Genomic DNA, 21,087 nt, shown 5'->3' on the forward strand with positions numbered 1-21,087 from the left:
ACTGAACATTGATGTTTTCTTTTTTACCGTCCATCATTTGCTGTTTTTTTTAGCTCTGATATAATGTTTTTTATGCATTTTTATGAAGTTAATTAGAAAAATTGGCAACAGGAAAAATATTTTTGACTTATTAATATATTTTTTAATTCAAACTATTATTAAAAAAACCTGACATCAGTCTGTGTTCATGTCAAATAAAAAATAAAATATGGTCATTTTAAATTTGTAATAAAAGTTCTAATGAACCAGTTGTTTATTGGGCTGCACGTCCCACGTCCTTCAAGTCCTGGACCTGAACCAGAACACCAATGGGGACCTTTATGTGTGGAGTTAGCATGTTCTCCCTGTGCATGCATGGGTTTTCTGCAGGGACTCCCACCGTCCAACAACACGCTTCATAGGTTGTTGGATAATCTAAATTGTCCATATGTGTGATTGTGTCCCTGTGACAGACTGGTGACCTCTTCAGGATGTCCCCTGCCTTCACCTGCAAGTGCCTGGGATAGGCTCCAGCAACCCTGTGACCCAGAAAGGGCCAAAACAGAATCTAAGATGAGTGAATGAATGAATGAATGTTGTCCTTTCATGATTGGCTGACAGGTTAAACAATATTACAATGAACCATTGCAATTGGAAATTTTCTTTAAAAAAACTTTTCTAATAAAGTTACGACTTTATTCTCATATTTTATTTTCATGGTGGCTAAATACTCCATTGTAGAAACCCTATATTTTGAATTATTTTAAATCATATTAGGAACCCTTCACTGCATACAGAATAAAAGTGCCAACAAATTTGTACATTTACGAGATTTAGGGATCTTATATGAAATCACTCACAACTTTTTTTTTAAATGTAATTCTTTTTTATACACTTCTTTTTTTGTGTGGAATTTCTTTGACAGTTTATATTATAAAACCTCTTCCTACGGTGGCCTGTAGAGGGCATAACAACGAGGGGGAGTTCCATCTGGTCACGTGACCGGGACAACAACAACAACCGCATAACCGAAAGTTCTGCAGCTGCAGTGACAGTGTTTGTCAGGATTTGGACCTCAGGAATCGAAGAGGAAAGAAACGCGGACTGTGAGTGAGAGGAAGATGATGTTGGTGGTTGTTGTGATGATGAAGGTCGACCGTTATTCTAATGGCGGCAAACGTTGTTTTTGTGTATTTTGTTTTGTTGCGCAGTTCTATTAACGACGAAACGACGACTGAAGGTTGTCGTTTCGTCGTTATAGTCGTTTTCCATAGACTATAAGGCTATATATAAAATGATAGAATATTAGGGCCACAGAGGGAAAAAAGACAAGTCATAATATTGTAGCGTCCCACTGACGCAATAATGAAGCGGAGGCGACCGTTTCTAACCGTGAGGCTTTTTAATGACTTAGGAACAGTTACTGTCGGCCGTAACCACGCCAAATACAGCACAACGATAATCAGAACTTTCCATCAAAGCATCCATCCTCCCCAACCCCCTCGTGCACCCACGACCCCTCCTTTATTGTCTGCTCCTCCGCCCATTCTCCCGCTCATCCAATCACACTGGAGCAACGATGTAACCCAGAACACATTAAAGGCCCGTTCACACCGGGACGAATTCCGACGTTTAACGCCTCGTGACTAAACAAAGGGCCCCAATGAGAGTGTGCACACCGACGCGAAAAAACGCCACGCGACAAAGCGTCAGAAAAAAAAAACGCCTCGGGTTCGTTTTTTTTTTTCGACGCGTCGCGTCGAAATCTACTCGACCAATGAGAATGGCGCTTTTGCTCACGTGTCTGGAGCTTCTGAAGTTACAGTAAAACACAACTTGGGGGCGCTCAAACACAAAACTGCCTTGCTGAGCACACATACCAGCGAAGAAGATAGACCCCAAGTAGCGTCTACACAGCCGCGAAGCAATAATGACGGACATTCTAAAACATCCCCGAACCAAGCACCAGTTGGAGCTACTGGTGCTTGAAATATTCATGTTTTCTTTGTTTGATTCTGACAAGCGTGTAAATACTTGCTCTCTTCTTCTGAGTGAAAAGCGACTTTAAGAAGCGTAAAGTTGCGCAGCGCCACCTTGTGTACAGGAGTATTTCTGTTTTACATTAAGCGCCATCTAATGTCAGGGAATGAAATTGCATGTTCACTCCACTCATCGTCAGCGAAAATCGCCTGGGTGTGAACACAAAAAACGTGGCGAAAAACGCTGGCGAATAACGCCTGGCGAATATTCGTCCCGGTGTGTACGGGCCTTAACAGAGTCCCAAAAACGTTAGTCGCTACAATATTGTAACCAGTCGTGAAATTGTCCTTCAGTATGGTTTCATAAACGAAGACATGCTGATGTGCCAGAATATGAAGTATCACATTGTCATAACTATCAGAACTGTAAAAAGAATATGTTGCTTTTCTGCAGAAAGAACCAGCCTCATAAATTTATGACTTTATCCTTTTTCCTCAGTGGGGCCCTAGTACTCTGTAGTATAAACAAATACACATTCCATATGAATATAAAAACACAATGTGTAACATTATGTTCCTTTCTTGAATAAGGACAAAACAAAGCAGGTAAACTCAAAAAACGTTCACTTTGAATGAACATGAAAAAATTATGGAAATGATTTCCACATGATTAGATAGCGAATCATATTGGTCCTACTTAATGTATTTAGGTTCAAACTAATACATTTAAGTTGATTCAATCTAAATACTGCAGTTGGACCCAACTTTAAATTAATATTGTTGCTCACTCTAAAAAGAAAAAAGTTGATCCAACTTAATTGAATCACTTCAATTGGTCACACCTCATTAAATTAAGTTTATTCAACTTAAATTTGAATGACTACCTAACACAATTTATGTTGATATAACTTATTTTTTTGCTATAATTGTATTTATACATCTGTCATTGATAATGTTTTCCAAATTACAGCCAAAAGGTCTATTAATTTTCACATCAAAGACATGAATTACGCAGCAAAGTCCCACATCACAAGACAGGAGCTCAAATAATGCGAATTATGTCTTAAGTATTGTAACATTAACATTTTACCTCACAAGGGGTTTGGTCATCATCCTCTCCCACACTCTAACTCATGGTGCAGAAAAAAATAAACATAACAGTTTAAATCACTAGTTAAAACAGAGTAAAAGAGCTAGACAATAAAACACATGGACAAGAACTCACACTTAAACTCCAATGAGTATGAGGTTCCGTTTGTGCCAAAATATCAAAAATGTGTTTTTGCGTCCGCTGTTATGTCTTTGGTCCATTGTCTATGTCTACTGATTGTGTTTTTGCGTCCACTGTCTTTGCTTTGGGCTCATTGTCTATGTCTATTGAACAAGTTCATTTTACATTGGTTCATGTCTATGTACTACTAAGCAATATCTTCTGCATGCCCATGATTCTTTGATTATTACTTTGTATTTACTTTGTGATGTATATGCTTGCTCCATGCCTGAACTTTGCATTTGTCTTTGTCATTGTCCTTATCCCATGTCGTCTAACTAACTGGTGTCAAGCCAGCCCTCTCTCGTCGAACGGCTGTCACACCAGTTCTAACTACGGCGTCAGGAAAATCCTTAGCAACCGTTGCTAGTGTCGTTTGCTACGTCGTTTCATGTGTCGTCAGGAAAATCCTTAGCAACCGTTGCTAGTGTCGTTTGCTACGTCGTTTGCTACGTCGTTTCATGTGTCGTCAGGAAAATCCTTAGCAACCGTTGCTAGTGTCGTTTGCTACGTCGTTTCATGTGTCGTCAGGAAAATCCTTAGCAACCGTTGCTAGTGTCGTTTGCTACGTCGTTTCATGTGTCGTCAGGAAAATCCTTAGCAACCGTTGCTAGTGTCGTTTGCTACGTCGTTTCATGTGTCGTCAGGAAAATCCTTAGCAACCGTTGCTAGTGTCGTTTGCTACGTCGTCTCACCATGTCGTGTCCTTAGATCTTGTTGTAGTTCAAATTTTGCAAAAGTTGTCAGAGAGGTCCTTTGTACGGTCGGTAAATTGTTTCCTGTATTATCACGGAACGAAACGCGTTTAAAAAAGAAAAACTTTATTGATAATCCTGCAAACGCGCACTGCCAGAAGGGGGGGGGGTGCATGCGTACAACGGTTTCGCGTTCCCGTTTAAAGTTATTTAGTTTTAAGTTATTTAGAGTATGGCTTCAATTCAATCTTGTGATGAAACTATTATTTAAAAGTCTTTTGAAAAGTAACTGATCTTTTATTCAACATGTTGTTACAAATCTGATGGATAAACGAGGAGCAGAGGCGCCCAAAAGAGCCTTATAGTGGTCCAGAGAGCGCCACCTCATGGTCAAATAAATACATTGATTGAAAAGAAAAGATCAAAATCCAGGCAAAGATTTTGGGCCGTCTGCTCCTCGTTTATCCACCCGATTTGTGACAGAATGTTTGATAAAGATCAGCTATTTTTTAAAAGACTTAAATAGTAGTTTCATCTCCAGATTTAATTTAAGCTAGACTCTAAACAACTTTAAAAAATTGGCAAGAGAGTCGCTTCGGGAATGTGAAAGCATTGTACGCCTGCGACCCCCCCCTCTTTCTGGCAATGCGCGTTTGAGGGAATATCAATAAAGTTCATTTTAAAAAAGTATTTGTCATGGTTAACCCTAGCGCCGGCTTTAATAAACATTTCTTTTTTCATTCTGTGGTAGTACAGGAAACAATTTACCGGCCGTACAAAGGATTTTTCTGACGACTTTGGCAAAATTTGAAAAACGACAAGATCTTTGATCTAACGACAAGAGACGGGGAAACGTCGTAGCTAACGACAGTAGCAAATGTCGTAGCTAACGACAGTAGCAACGGTTGGTAAGGAGACGACAGGGCGTATAACAAAGACAAATGCAAAGTTTTACACATAACGCATGAACCAATGTTCAATGAACTTGGTCAGTAGACATGGATAATGGACCAAAGACGTAGACAGTGGACAAAAAAACAGATTTTTGGCACAAACGGAACCTCATACCAATCTGCCCAGATAGACAAAGAAAATGGAATCCCACAATTCCTTGCGATTACTAATGTATCTAATTTAATGGTATCATGTTGGATCAACATGATTGAAATTAGTAACTTTTAAATGGATTATTTTTATGTACGATCGACATGATTCATTCACGTAAGATTTACAAACATAAAATTTTCTGGTTGAAATGACAAGTTGCATTTTCATAAAATGAGCCGTGAGCGCGCACCTATCCAGGATTGGTTTCACCTGGCTCAATGAATCTGTGTCTGCTCATCCTGGCTTGGTCTTTGTGCAGCCAATTAAGCCTGGACGCACATGTTTTGGCTTCATTGAGCTCAGCTCAGTCATTTATCCCGGATGTCTTAATTCTACTTTTGTGCAACAGGCCTCTGCACTTCAATAACTGAACTATCAGCAGCTTCCCCACCAAACTAATGGTACAAGCGGTAGAATGTTGTGAATTCCATCATATTACATTATTTTTAAGGCTGCATTAGTGGTAGAGATTCTTCTTCTTTTGTTTTTTTAAGGTTTACTTACTTACTATCTTTTTTTCTGTTGTCAATAAAGTTTGATAGGAGTTTGTTATTTCATCTTTTCCTCTGATCGACTGTAGAGATGGTGGTTAAAATGAAATACAAGGCAAATGTCTCAAAGTTCAACTTTACATGAAAACAGGAAGTGATAAATAAAGGACAAATAATTACTGCTAATTAATCAATGATTGACATTTAAGGGTGGGTTTTTGCTGTTTCTAGATGACTTTTGACTATCTGGCAACCCTGACAGAAATGCAAACGGCAGCTCATTGAACTGAACTTAGTGATGGATGAAGCTTCATGAAACATTGAAGCCTTTCATTCAGTCCAATGTGATGCTTCTTGAAGCTTTCTTTGCTCTTTAGAACATCTACTGGATGCAGAAGTTTGACATTTTACAGTTAGTCAGTTAATCAAACAGTTAACAAGATAAAGAATTATGAATAAACATGTATGTTGTATGATGACAACATGTTGTGTAAACTGGTAGTACTGAAAATGTGGAATAACAGAGTTGGTTTGTTCCAAGCAAACAAAAGAAGAGACAAAAGACGAGACAGAAATATATCCATTCAGAGATTCAGTGAACTTAGTTAGGGACATTTAGTCATTAATGGATTAAAAACAGATAAAATAAGTCTAGCCCTGCACACAAACAGACATAGAGGGACGGAGGCTGCAGCGTGTGAGCGGCAGGTGCAAAAAAAACAAACTAGAAGAGACAACATCAACACAAAAATAGACAAAAATGAGTGACACTGGAGAAAGAACCACTTCACTTTCACTGATGATGTGAAAAGAGAGTTTAGAGTCTGAAAGAAAACAATTCCATCTGGAACCGGATCCGGAACCAACCTGGACCTGAATCTTCTCCTGAACAGAGCAGATCATTACTGACTGCAGAAACTAGATCAGCTTCATGAAGCAGAGACACCGCGGTGGTGAGGTTAGTTCTATTTTGGATGTTTGACAAACAGTCAGCTGATCCCCAGAGGTGTCTCTTAGGGACCGTCAATAAATTAACAAGTGCATGAAATGGAGGTGATTTTAGATCAAACCCAAGACTAAATGCTTCGCAAAAAGAAATGAACTACAATGAAACATTTCCTCAAGTTGTGTTTCAACAATCTTATTTATTTTGCTGTTTTTATAAGAAAAAGGGTTTGAAGTTAATATTCTGATATTTTTTTTCCAGTAGCTTCCAAATCATGTGACCTCATGGTTCCAAATAAATGCTAAATTATGGTGCGTCATATCAACACCATACACACCAATTCATTTTGAACTATAGATGGTGAATAAATCAAATGAATTTTTATATTAAAATGTCAGAGGTTCACATTTGAATTCTGTTTTTTGTCTCAATAGCTCCTAAACCACGTGATCCAACGAGTCCAACTGTGTCCAGAATTGAGGCACTGACATCCCAGCATCAGACACACCACTTTGATTTGCAATTATAGATGAACAATTTATGAGTTTTTTTAATATTAAAATTCCAGAGGTTCGAATATGAACTGTGGCCATGTTGAGAGGAAATGTTTCATTGGAATCCATTTCTTTCTGCACTGCATTGTGTCTAAATCACCGCCATTTCATTCATTTATTGACGCTCCCTAAGAGACGCTGACGGGATCCACGCTGACTGTCTGTCGATTATCCAAAATAGAACCAACTTCACCACAGTGGAGACCGATGACAACCTTTACTGTGATGAACAACGAGCCTCAACATGATTGATCCCCCGGCCCCCCCTCATGTTGCATACGGGGACTTTCCCATTTACAGTAACTGCTTCACAGAAGCTCCTCCCCCTCTACTCCACAGCACACGTGTCCGTGGATTTCAAGAAGTCTGACATTTGTGGCACTATAAGAAACAAGACGGCGGCAGATCACTTACAGTAAGATTATTTTTTGTATAAATTTATATAATTTCCTTGTTTTTATTAACTTCAGTGAAATCACCTTTATGTCTAAAATCAAACTAGAAAGATCTTCATCTCCACGTGTGTCTGAGCTTGTTTCATTTCAGACAATGAAACATCATAAAGCTTTTAGTGTTTGACATTTTATACCTTACCAGCTTTGATATACGACTGAATTTATGATTTATGACTGGATGTTGGACTTTTCTATTCTGATTTTTATTTTTTGTTTGAAAAAAGCAAGTTAATAAAAACTCATTTTCTACTAGAAATGAGGGAAAAATGGTAGAAATTCCATCTTTTTTAGAACATTTCCTGTTGAAACATGTTTGTCTTCCTGCGTCTGCAGAGAATCCAGCAGACAAAGAACTTCATGTTCAGACAATAAAGCTTTCTAGAAATTTGATCTGCTGCCTGGAATGAAGCCAAACATCACTTTTCTTAACGTGAACAGACTTTCATAGATTCTGTTCTGCTTTTCTACACATCATTAAAACAAACATCCTTTTTATAAAAAACGAGCTGCAGGTCCAGGCTCCTATGGACTCTTTCAAAACATTCACAGATTTGTTTTTGCTCTGTGAAATATTTAGCATAAAAGGTAAGAACAGACTTTTTAGCTTCTGGTGTTGGACATGAAGGTGTGGCAAGAAAAAAGGAAAACAGTTTGGATCTTGATTCAGGAAACAGAATAAAGACATAAAATGTGGAAGTTCAGCCACAGCGGAATTGAGAGTCTGAGGTTGGTGTATTTTTAAATTTAAGTGACGTATATTCACAAAATCAACTTTTTTGAACTTTAAAGTGTTTTATAATAGTAATTCCTCACAACAAACAATCCCATGGAGTCGTCTTACTAAATATCAAATTATTTCTTAAAAAAATCATTCTTTAGTGTGCCAAAGGTCAAATATGATCATATGTCTGGATCTAGTTTAGTCTGAAAAGCATCATATAGACCCGTTAAACAATGTGTTTGTTTTCAACAAACACATCTGTATCTCATTCTTCCTGTTTGTAGCAGAAATGTCTGATGGGAAAAAGAGGAGAAGATCTTTGAGGATAAACCCGCAGCATGACGGCTCTGAAGCCTCCAACAGGTGAGATCTACCTGAACAGAGGTGACCTGCAGCCATCAGGAAGCAGCTCTGAAGCTGCAGAAGCTTCTGGAACATCAAAGCGTCTCTCATATCAGTGTTGGATGTTTTTAGTTTGAAATGCTGGAAAATGAAGCAAAATGCTGCTCTTTGAGTTTCTCAAGTGGAGTTTTTAAAATGTGAATGTTTCCATTTCACTTGCTTTAAAGTCGGCCTCTGATAAAATCATATTTCTTGAGTTTTTGACATGTTCGTGTGGATTTTATCTTAAGAGAGAGAACAAATATAGTCAGAAATCATTTGAGTTTTTCATTTCTAAGTATCTCTCCTTTTAAATCGCTGTCAAACTGTCCCAAAGACGCTCTGTTTGAATTCATGAACTTTGAGGCCGTTTTGTCATTCTGTTCAAAAAGTGTTGATTTGGAACCAAAAATATGTCAGTTGTTGCCCTGCCTTGTGTCACGGTTATGCAAAATGTGTCTTGCATAAGTGAAGATCGAGGGCGGGGCCACTCAGCTCAGCACCAATGGCCACGCCCATGTAGAGGAGATTTTGAAAGTAGAGGCTTCAGATAAACAGGACATAAGGCTTTTTAAGACATTTAGGTTGCTGGATTTTAATTAAAAACTTCATAATCATGATCAAAACACCACCGGGAACGTTTTATGAATAAAAATGTCATAGGGGGACTTAAACAACCTTTTTCTTGGCAGAACATTTGTGTCTGAATTTGAATTGTTCTTTATGTAACAATAATTTATGGATGAATCTGTTTTCTTAGAATTGGTGGGAGTGATGTTCAATCTGTGGATAACAGCTGTGTGTCTCTTAAGAGCGACAGGTCCAAGAATAGACCACCACACTTTAGTGATGATGGAATAGAAAGGTAAGTGTAAATGTGATAAAAACAGAGATGTGATGTGTCAATTTTTATGTTTGAGCAATGTGTCTTTTTTCTTGAGCTTTAGTGTTTCTTCTGCAATTGTACATTTCTGATTTCAAGTTTTTTTTTTAAATCTTACTAAAAAGTTAAAAGATTCCTGACATTTCACAGACATGCAACCACTAGAAGGCACTATCCAGTGCTTTCATGTTCTGGTAAATTATATATATATATATATATATATATATATATATATATATATATATATATATATATATATATATATATATATATATATATATATATATATATATATATATATATATATATATATATACGTATGTATATATGTACACAAATATATTTACAAATATGCAAATGCACACCAGGTGTATATACCGAATCTACACTCCTCCTTCTCCTAGAGAGACTGAGCCATATGTGTGTTCATGAGGATTATTGCTCTGTTGTAAAAACTGTCTCTGAGTCTGTTTGTCCGTGACCTCAGCACCCTTAGTCTTTTTTCAGAGGGCAACCATTTAAAGACCCGGTGTCCTGGGTGTGTGCAGTCTTTCATGAAGTTGCGTGCCCTCCCAAGACAGCGAGTGCTGTAGATGTCTTTCAGTGAGGGAAGAGGTTGGCCGATGATCATTTGGGCAATGTTTATGACCCTCTGTAGTGCAGCACTGTTAACATGCAGCTTGAAAACCACACAGAGATGCAGTATGTCAGTACACTCTCAAAGGAGCAACGATAGAAGGCAACCAGCAGCTCCCTCTTCAGGTTGACCCTCCTGAGGATCCTCAGGAAATGAAGACGCTGCTGTGCTTTTTTCACTACCTCAGCAGTGTTTGAGCTCCATTGGAGGTCTTCATCAATGTGCACACTGAGGTACTTGAAGCTGGGCTCTCTCTTCACACCCTCCCCATTAATGACAACGAGCTGCAGATCTGACTTCTTCCTCCTGAAGTCCACGATCACGTCTCTTGTTTTTGAGGTGTTAAGGATCAAATTGTTGTCTGCACCCCACCCCACCAGCCTCTGGATCTCATCCCTGTATGCCGTCTCATCATCACCAGAAATAAGCCCCAGCACCGTTGTGTCATCGGCAAACCTACTGACTGCATTGTGTGGGTGTGTGCTGACACAGTCATACGTGTACAGTGTGTACAGCAGAGGACCCAGCATACAGCCTTGTGGGGAGCCGGTGTTTAAATTCAGGGCTGTGGAGAGATGAGGACCCACTCTGACTCTCTGTACTCTGTCAGAGAGAAAGTCTCTGATCCAACAGCAAGTGGTGGGAGGAAATCTAATATCCAACAATTTAGCTGACAGTCTGTCCGGCAGTATTGTATTAAATGCAGAGCTAAAGTCGACAAACAGCAGCCTAGCATAACCCCCTTGTGTTTCCAGGTGGGAAATGTTGGTGTGGAGCGCTGTGACGACGGCGTCCTCTGTCGATCTGTTAGCTCTGTATGCAAACTGTAGTGGGTCGAGTGTGGGTGGGAGGTAGGACATGATGTGACGTCGGACCAGCTTCTCAAAACACTTCATTATGACAGGTGTCAGAGCTACTGGTCGGTAGTCATTGAAGCTGCTGATGGAGGACTTTTTTGGCAGCGGGACAATTGTGGCTGACTTCAGGCATGGTGGAATGTAGGACTGAGACATTAGCCGCGTTTACATGGGCAAAAGTAATCGGAATGAACGCCTGATCGGAAAGAAAATGTGTCATGTAAACGCGCCATTCGGAATACTCTGCCCCGGTCAGACTCGTTTGGATCAGAATTACTTTCCGATGGAGATAGGTGGGTTATACCGATCGTTGTTCATGTAAACGGTCATTCCGATCGTGTGTCACTACTGCTCTGCTTTAACGTCATGCATAGACGGTGTTTGGCTGAGAGACAGCTTTGGAGCGCATACGGGACCGACCAGCTGCTCTGCGGACGCCCCGCGTAAAGCGCCGCTCCGCTCTCGCCCCGCTGGCTCTCCCCCCTCTTTCACCCCTCACGAGGGAGATGCGGGGCAGGAGCGCTTCGTGGTCCCCGTAATCACTCGGTCCACTGGCACCCGAGTGAGCAGAGGAGCTGGATTAATAACTTCGTGTCTGAGGGGGGGAGGATGCTTAGTTACGTGTGCGTTTTGTTATGTGTGGGAGAATCCAGACTGCAAGCCGTCCCGCCGCTCTGGGTTAGCGGCTGCAGGACTCAGGAGGAACCGTGTTCGAACAGAGCTCAGGCCGCTAGCTCAGAGTGGCTTTGGGGCGGTCTGTGTGAACTTTTCAGAGCACAAATAAATGTCGCTCAGTCCTAAGAAACTGTTCAAACTACGTGGATTTGTGTTTCCAGTTGTGTCCCGACAAAATAAAGGCTGATGTTATTCCCACACATTTATGCGCAGCCAAGATGCAGATTGCTGCGTTTCTCGCACGATACTGGATTTTGTGTCCATCAAGGCTAATGATGTTAGCCCATGTTAGCCTGCCCTAACCCTTCTTCCACCTTAATTCTTCCACAAAAAAGCACTGACCACACGGATTAAATATAACGATGAGCGAACAGGCGCTTCATAATATTCATAACATTAATAAAAGCATGTTTGGAAGATCGTCTCGTATTACGGAGCTGCAGCACATGCTGTCTGTCTGTAGCAGCGGTTTGTTTACAACGGGACCTATTTCCTCATCCGGGTGATTTTACACTACTGCGCATGCCCACATCATTCATTCCAACCGAAAGTGTGAGCCATGGGAACGTTTTTTCTAATCGGAAAAAGGTTTTCTGATCCCATGTGCACGGGTGAATTTTAACCCGACCATTGATCTGATCAAGATATTCTGCCCATGTAACCGCGGCTAGTGATGAGTTGAAAATTTTGGTGAAGACCCCAGCCAGCTGATATGTGCACTCCCTGAGGACCTTCCCAGTCACACCATCTGGTCCTGCGGCCTTCCTGGTGTTCACTGCCCTCAGCATACACCTCACTTCATGCTCCTGCACTGTGAGAGTGAAGCTGCTGCAGTCTGAAGTATGGGGTTCAGCTGTCCCAGGTCTACCCACCTCGAAGCGTGCAAAGAAGTGGTTTAACTCCTCTGCGAGCACAGCATCGCCCACAGCCGTCATGGTGTTACAGGGCTTGTGGTTGGTAAGGTGCTGGACCCCCTGCCACACCTGTCGTGTGTTGTTGTCTCTGAAGTGGTCCTCAATCTTCCTCTTGTAAACTGCCTTGGCCTCCCTGATGCCTCCTTTAAGGCTCGCCCTGGCTGCAGTGTATTGCGCTTTGTCACCGGATTTGAAGGCAACATCACGATGTTTCAGCAGGACCTGGACCTCTCTAGTCATCCAGGGTTTTTTGATTGGAGTACACCCGATGACGTTTGACCACGGTGAATGCAGATGGTTGTGTCAAAAAGGAGGGGTTATGGAGATCCGTTTGATTCGTTGAAAGAGGAGAGGCGGAGCAGAAGGTGGATCAAAGATAGGGGTGGAAATGTGTTGAAAAGTTCAGCAAGTGGAATTCAAATATGGAAGAACCTTGAAGATCTGATAAATATGAACAGTATTAGAGACCACAGGAGAAGAGGTGGATGTTGTGGAGCATAAAGTATCAAAGAACAAGTTAAGACAGCAGTCTCTGTGGACAGTGATGTTTGCTGATGACACTGTGATCTGTAGTGAGAAGAGGGAGCAGGTGGAGGAATATCTAAAAAGGTGGAGGTCTGCTCTGGAAAGGAAAGAAATAAAAAAGTCATCAAGTATTCGTATGTAAATGAGAGGAACTGAAGTGGGACTGCGAGGTAACAGGGAGCAGAGGGGAAGAGGGCGGAGGACTTTAAGGACTTTGGGTGAGCAGTCCAGATGTAAAGAGATGTGTGCAAGCAGATAGAAATGGGTGGAGGAAGGTTCCAGGTGTGATGAGTGACAAAGAGTCACAAAAGACTGTGGTCAAACAAGAGGCAGAGCAGAGATGAAGATGTGAAGGTTCTCTTTGGGACAGAGAATGACTACTTACTACAATATGACAAAAACTTGCCGTGTGTGATAGTTGTGATCAATAATGTGATGACAATATGACTTGTCAGATATGAAAAAATAGCTAAACCTAAAACAACTAATACATCATTTATTTTTCACTGCAAATAATTAAGAAAAATGAAGGTAGTGAGTGCTTGGGCTATTTTTTCATTTTTATTTTTTACTTTTTTTGGCTTGGGCTTTTTGACAACATAATGGTTTGTCTGTTTATGCATGTGTGTAAACATTTAAGTGAATCCTTTGTTGCAGTTTATGACAATACAGTAAACCCTTGTTTTTCGTGGGGGTTACGTTCCAAAAAGAACCCGTGATAGGCAAAATCCGTGAAGTAGAAACCTCTATATTTTTTTTTACAATTATTATACATTTAAATACTCTATTTTACATTGAAAAGAAAGAACAAACCATTTTACAGGCTAAAGCATTTATTTCACCAATGAAAGTACCTTAGAAGTGTTTTTTTCAACAAATAACTTCTGTACTGTACTGTCAAAGAATAATTTGAATCATCAATGTGAACAGAAGGCTTCAAATCGCGGAGATTAGCCCCGCCCACTGCGACCCGAGTAATTGGATTAAATGGGAGAAAATTTTAAATGATGATTAAAAAAAATACAAAGTACAGTTGGACAAACAGTGACTCAGGTGTATTTCACTGCTCTTCAGACTGAGCTGCTGCATCCTGACTCCGCTCTGCAGTGTTTTCTTCTTTTGAAGCCCGCGGTGCAGCTGTGTTTGTTCAGAGAAGAACATAGTGATCGGCAGTTGTTGTCGCTCTTTTTTTCTATGGGTTTTAGAGAAACTCGAAATTGCAAGAGAATTTGCACGTAGATAATGTAAATTTGGCAAGCTGATTTACGTACGTGTACATATTAAACTGCAACGTTATTGACGCACAGGTAGAGAAGAAGCGGAGTGACTTTTTTAGCCAATCAGAATGCAGAACACAATGCACGATGCAAATCCGTGAAGTAGCGAAACCGTGAAAAGTAAACCGCGTTATAGCAAGGGATCACGGTACTTGTATTGTACAGACTGATATCTCAATGACGATCGACTTTTTCATTTATTTTGTGGACCAGCTTCTTACTGACTAATTTAGTTAGAAACAAAAACACAAATAACATTGATATTTTGTTCTTTCTGCAGCCAAGAAAGTAAGAAGCTGCTCAGCTGTTCCATTTGTGCTCAGGGCCTAAAGGACTCTGTTCAGTTTCTATGCGGACATCAGTTATGCAAACAATGTCTGAGTTCAGGTTTGGAGCACTCAGACTCTCCAGGAGAAAGTCTCTGTCCAGAGTGTGCAGATAAATTATTGAAGGCCACAGAGGAAGATGCAGGTAAGGTCATTTAACTGTTTTTTACTGCTGTTACTGAAAACATTTCTGTTGTTGAAAAAGAAAAATACACTCACCGGCCACTTTATGAGGTACAGTTTACTAGTACCGGGTTGAACTGCCGGGTTCCGAACTGCCTGAATCCTTGGTGGTATTGATTCAAGAAGGTTCTGGAAACATTCCACAGAGTTTGGTCCATGTTGAAATGACAGAATCACACAGTTGCTGCAGATTTGTCAGCTAAACATCCATGATGCCGATCTTCTGTTCCACCACATCCCAAAGATTCTCTACTGGGTTGAGTTCTGAGACTGTGGAGGCTGTTTTAGTCCAGTCAACTCATTGTCATGTTCAAGAAACCAGTCTGAGAAGATTCCAGCTTTATGACATGGGGCTTTATCCTTCTGTAAGTAGTCATCAGAAGATGGGTACACTGTGGTCAGAAAGAGATGGATACGGTCAGCAACACTAAGGTAGGCTGTGGAACAGTGGAACCATGATCACTTGGTTCTGACGGACCCAAAGTCAAGCGGTTGCCACAGAATCAGCTTTTTCTCTGATTCACATATTTGGTTTGGCAGAGATAGCCTTCCTGGAGAATCCTGTATTTTTCCCAGGCTTGGGACCCTTGTGGCTACATTTTTAGGCAGTAGTGTGAAGGGTGTTGCCGAAGGACCCACACTGGATTGCTCATTGGGCCCCCCGGGGAATTGCGCTCTGATTTCTCATTTTCCACTCCTGCACATAACCAACTAAGCTATTCAGCCGCTTAACTAAAGGGGCCCAAAGTCTGGTAAGAAAATATCCTCCACACCATTACACAACCACCACCAGCCTGAGCCGTTGATACGAGGCAGGATGGATCTATGCTTTAATGTTGTTGACGCCAAATTCTGACCCTACAATCTGAATATCACAGCAGAAATGAAGACTCATTAGACCAGACAACATTTTCCAATTTTCTATTGTCCAAGGTTGGTAAATGGGTTGGAGGTGTTATGTGTTCAGAGAAGTTCTTCTTCAGACCTCGGTTGTAACCAGTGGTTATTCAAGTTCCTGGTCCTTTCTATCAGCAGGAACTAGTCCGACCATTCTCCTTCAACATCAACAAGGCATTTCAGCCCACAGAACTGCCACTCACTGGTAAACCCTAGAGATGGTTGTAGGTGAAAACCCCAATAGATCAGCAGTTTCTGAAATACTCAGACCAGCGTCCAGCACCCAAAACCACTGGCAAATTCACTGCAATCACCCTTCTTTCCCAATCTGATGCTTGGTTTGATTTGCAGCAGATTGCCTTAACCATGTTGAAATGCCTAAATACATTTAGATGCTGCCATGTGATTGGCTAAATACAAACTTCTGTTAACGAGCACTTGGACAGGTGTTCCTAATAAAGTGGCTTGTGAATGTATGTAACAAGGTAAAAGCAAATAAAATGGCAGATGTCAATGTCATTAAAGATTTCTCTTAACTATTTTTACATGTGAGTCTACAGAACCTAGGAACAATCAAAGACAGAAAATATATAACTTTGATTACAGGAAACATCTTGGAATCAAAGAAGATCCTAAAAGAAGCAATGAAAAATGAGTTTACCGAGACATCTGAGGGCAATGGTGACCATCCCAGTTACTTGATGAGCATCTTTACAGAGCTCCACATCATCAGTGGAGAAAGTGAGGAACCATATATTGAGCATGAGTACAGACCCCTGAAAAGCAAACGCAGAAAACGATCCAGGTCTGGTTGTAGTGTTGATCTGAAGGACATCTTCAAACTCTTTCCTGATCAGAAACCCAACAGGACCGTCCTGATGAAGGGAGTCTCAGGCATTGGAAAGTCTTTTGCTGTCCACAAGTTCATTCTAGATTGGGCTGAAGAACGGGAAAACCAAGATTTTGATTTTGTTTTCAGTTTTGCATTTCGTATGTTGAACTTGTTCAGAGGCAGGAAGAGCTTTCTGGAATTCTTGAGTGAGTTTCACCCGTCGCTGCCAAACCTCCAACACTTGGTGGGTTTTGACAAAACCAGGATCCTGGTGATCCTTGATGGCTTTGATGAAAGTAGACTCCATCTGGATTTCCACAAGTCCAACACAATAACATCCATCAGTGAAAGAACATCTGTGGAGAATCTGCTTGTAAACCTCATCAAGGGTAACATTCTTCCAAACGCAAACGTCTGGATAACTTCTCGTCCTGCAGCAGCCAATCAAATCCCAGCAAAGTACATGAACATGGTTACAGAGATAAGAGGGTTCAACGATGCACAGAAAGCCGAATACTTCAGGAAGAGACTGAGTCCAGACTTGAGTCTTGCTGAAAGAGTCATCTCACACATTCAGTCCTCACAAACTCTGGACATGATGTGCCAGATCCCCATCTTCTGCTGGATTTCTGTCATCTTGTTTAAAGAGGTTTTTAGAGGAGGTGGAGATACAGAAACCCCCAAAACTCTGACTGAGATGATGGCCCACTTCCTGTTTGTCCAGACAAAACGCCAAAGCAGAAATTATGAGAAGAAGAGTGAGACAAGCAAAGAGAAACTTCTGAAAAGTCACAGAGATTTCCTACTGAAACTTGGAAAACTTGCATTTGTTCAGCTGCAGGAGAACAAACTCATCTTCTACGAGGACGACTTGAAAGAATGTGGGATTGACGTAGAAGAAGCATCTGTCTACTCTGGATTTTGTAACACAGTTCTCCGAAAACAAGAAGTCTTCTTCCAGAAAAAGGTCTTCTTCTTTGTCCATCTCACCATCCAGGAGTTCTTTGCAGCTCTTTACATCTATGAATGTCTTGCTACAAACGTCACTGGAGATCTTTTCAGTTTTCTTGATCTGAAAGAAGAAAATTCTTTACTTGACCTCCTTAAAAAGACAGTAGACAAAGTGTTGGAGAAGAAGAAAGGTCACCTGGACTTTTTCCTGAGATTCCTCCTCGGCCTGATGGTGGAATCCAACAAGAGAGTCCTCAACGGTTTGCTGACCCCACTGGATCCAAAGGAAGATACAGACAAGAAAATCTTGACGTACCTCAAATCCATTCGAAGGAAGACCCTGTCTCCAGACAGTTGTATCAACATTTTCCAGACCATGGTGGAGATGAGAGACCACAAAGTCAAAGATGAGATTCAGGAGTATCTGAGACGGTCAGATCGTTCAGAAACAGAACTGACTCCTCTTCACTGCTCTGCTCTGGCCTTCATGTTGCTGGTCTCCAAGGATGAATTAGATGAACTGAATCTGAAGAGTTACAAAACGTCACAGGAAGGCAGAAGGAGGCTGATACCAGCTGTGAGGAGCAGCAAGAAGGCTGTGTAAGTTCATATCTCTGATACTAGACCTTGTCATGCCTCTGACACTTTACCATTGAGCTGTGTTTGTCTCTCCTGTTTGTCTATTAAAATTATCGAGTGTGTTCTGGGTTTCAAGCTATCACAAATGTTCTCAATGCTCAGGTCTGTCAACCTGCCCATCAGCTTTTCTGCTTCTAGTGTACCTTTACTTTCATTGGAGGTAATCCCATCTGGAGGTTTATGCTTGTGGTCATCAATCGTTCAGTCATCACACAGCAGATGAGGCACAACAACTTTGTATGTCTGCAGTTTTACGTTTTCTTGTTGCCTTTTTAGTCGTTGCTGTGAAAGGAATTGTTTGTCCATTGTTTCTAACTGGTCTCACCAGTATCCCCCTCTCCCTTTTAGTTTCTCAAAGTTGTGCGTTGATCGCATTCGTCCAACATTTCATTCAAAAATTATTTGGTATGAAGTGATACAGGCCATCCTCCTTACTAATGCTAAAACTTTAATAAGTATGTCGACATTTGAAGGCATTTAAAAAAAACGAAAATGTCAAAAATCAAACATCATCATCCAATCAGTGATATCCCATAGTTTTTGGGGCTTTTTTGTGTTTCACATCTTAACATCTCATTTTGATTTGTGGAGATAACTTTTTCCCCCCAAAATGTCTAATTTTCTTAATTTCCATGTGCTGATTTCTAAAATGTTATCTTGTTTTTTTTATAATCATTTGTTTTGGTCTTTTTAACTGTCATTAGGATCTTTAATATATTTTTGGGTTCAGTGATTTGTTGTTGGGATTTGCACTTCAGAGCCACAATTAGAGCATCGTGGTTTGTAGACAAACAGGTAAACAATTGATTACTGAGCAAATCTCCTGATGCTTCTAGGCTTGCTGAATGCAAAGTGACCATGGAATGGATTGAGCATCTGACATTTGATCTAAAGTTCTCCAGCTCAGCTGTGAGAGATCTGGACCTGAGCAACAACGATCTGACAGATTCGGGAGTGAAGCTGTTGTGTGACGGACTGGAGAATCCCAACTGCAGATTGGAGATACTGAGGTACTGACCCAAAGTAACGCTGAAACAGATGAGTAAAGGCACACTGCTACAATGGATCCAATTATAAAAGCAGAATTTCTGCAGCAGAGAGGTTTTCTTACAAAATTTTGTGAGATCTCAATATGAAATTTGATTCTGGATCTGTTGTCTTAGGATGGCTGGAGTCATCATTTTTCAAACTGTGAAATTACTTTACAATGCCGTGACATCCAGTTAGACATTGAGACTGTTTTTTTTTACTTAGGTTGTCCGGTTGTCTCGTCACTGAGACGGGCTGTCAGTATCTGGTTGCGGCTCTGAAGTTGAACCCGTCCCATCTGACGGAGCTGGACCTGAGCTACAACCATCCAGGAGAGTTTGGAACAAAGCAGCTGTGTGAGCTAAAAGATGATCCAGACTTCAAGCTAAGCAAATTAAAGTAATTTAACAACAAGACAACTAAATAAAAGCATCAAATACATTTCAAGACCTAAAATGTTTGTACTCTTTCTGCAGTCTTGACCATGGTGGAACTCACAGGATGAAACCTGGCTTTAAAAAATGTAAGTTTTTCCAGAGAAATGTATGGAACCACAGATCAGCATCATCAGGACGACTGAGGGACCTAACTGATATCTACTGATGAGTCAACCTAAATGAGTTTGTCTCTCCAGATGCCTGCAAACTGACCTTGGACCCCAAGACGACACCCAAGACTGTGCACCTCTCTGAAGAAAACAGACGAGTGACCTGGGACAGGAATGACAAAAGGTCATCTCCTCGTCATAACGGAGGACCTGATTACCAACAAGTGTTGTGTGGGCAGGAGCTGACGGGGCGCTGTTACTGGGAGGTGGAGGCTGTTGGGTCTTTTAGCATTGGGGTGATAAGGAGGGACGCCAGTGTGAGACGGGAAACTGAAGTCAGGATGGGGACCAATAAAACATCGTATTGTTTGGTCAGTGCAGACGATGGTTTCTATACTTTACATGACAACAACAGAGTAGATCTGCCTGCTAGACAGACCAGTCATGTTGGGATCTATGTAGATCAGACAGCTGGCTCTCTGTCTTTCTACAGAGTTTCCTCTGACAATCTCATTCATCTCCATACCTACCAAATGTCCCCCAGTGAGCCTCTCTGTGCTGCTGTTGGGCTTAAACTTCCGGCCTCCTGGTTCAAAATTTGCGGGTAAAAATGGCTTTGGGACAACTTTCTGCAGCTGAGGGTTTTTTTCCCCAACGCTCCTCAGTGTATTCTAAACAGAGAGCGCTAACTGCTTTGGAAGTACATTTGGGCCACTAATTGTTTTATGCTTTTTGCTAAGCTGTATGGCTCAATTAATTTATTGATATCTGAAGCCCTTTAGCTTAGCACTTTTGATTTTGAAAATGAAGGATGCGTCATGTTACTGGGATTCATCTTCTGTTGCTGATTTGTTGTTTTGAAATTAAGCATGATGCAAATAGTGTCATATTTTTGTAAATTGTGTAAATACTGAGAACAGGAAATATGTTAGTCTATTTGTCATGGTATGTTTACTTCTGTGTGATAAAGCAGCAGCTGCTAAATGTTTCTCAGGCTTTGTCCAAATTCCCACTCTAACCCCTAACCACTAAAAAACTACACTACATAGTGTGGCATTATGTAGTGCCACGAATTTTAAAAGCAATTTGGACACCCTGCTCACTACTTTTTTAAATTTGTTTAGCGGCAGATATGATCGATTTTGCAAAGGTAAAATCCAATTAATATGAGGGTTTGAAATGATTATTTATGAGTCCACTGTCTTCTGAAGGTAAAAACGTTGATGATTTATTTAAAGAATACATTTAAATAAATTTTTTGGGCACATATTGTTCAGACACAATGCATTGTGGTCTATATTCGCCGACCTAGTGAGCATCAATGCACACTGGTTTTT

The 21,087-nt window shown here is 40.8% G+C and overlaps 1 protein-coding gene across 2 annotated transcripts; it reads left to right on the forward strand.

The window, feature by feature from the left end:
- The first annotated feature begins 941 nt into the window (after positions 1–941).
- Positions 942–21,029, forward strand: LOC101172932 (NLR family CARD domain-containing protein 3-like). Of its 2 annotated transcripts, none has more exons than XM_023966075.1 (10): positions 942–1,085; positions 7,361–7,436; positions 8,482–8,560; positions 9,339–9,443; positions 14,627–14,817; positions 16,359–18,135; positions 19,011–19,184; positions 19,429–19,559; positions 19,680–19,726; positions 19,838–19,953. In XM_023966075.1, exons 3-9 carry the CDS (start codon positions 8,487–8,489, stop codon positions 19,706–19,708), a joined length of 2,481 nt encoding a protein of 826 aa, XP_023821843.1. In that variant the 5' UTR covers positions 942–1,085; positions 7,361–7,436; positions 8,482–8,486; the 3' UTR covers positions 19,709–19,726; positions 19,838–19,953. The 2 variants fall into 2 exon arrangements, with proteins under 2 accessions (XP_023821843.1, XP_023821842.1); XM_023966074.1 differs by having other exon boundaries at positions 945–1,085; positions 19,429–19,602; positions 19,838–21,029.
- The last annotated feature ends 58 nt before the right edge of the window (positions 21,030–21,087 follow it).

Source organism: Oryzias latipes, chromosome 18, assembly GCF_002234675.1.
Source record: "Oryzias latipes chromosome 18, ASM223467v1".
Classification (NCBI taxonomy): Eukaryota; Metazoa; Chordata; class Actinopteri; order Beloniformes; family Adrianichthyidae; genus Oryzias; species Oryzias latipes.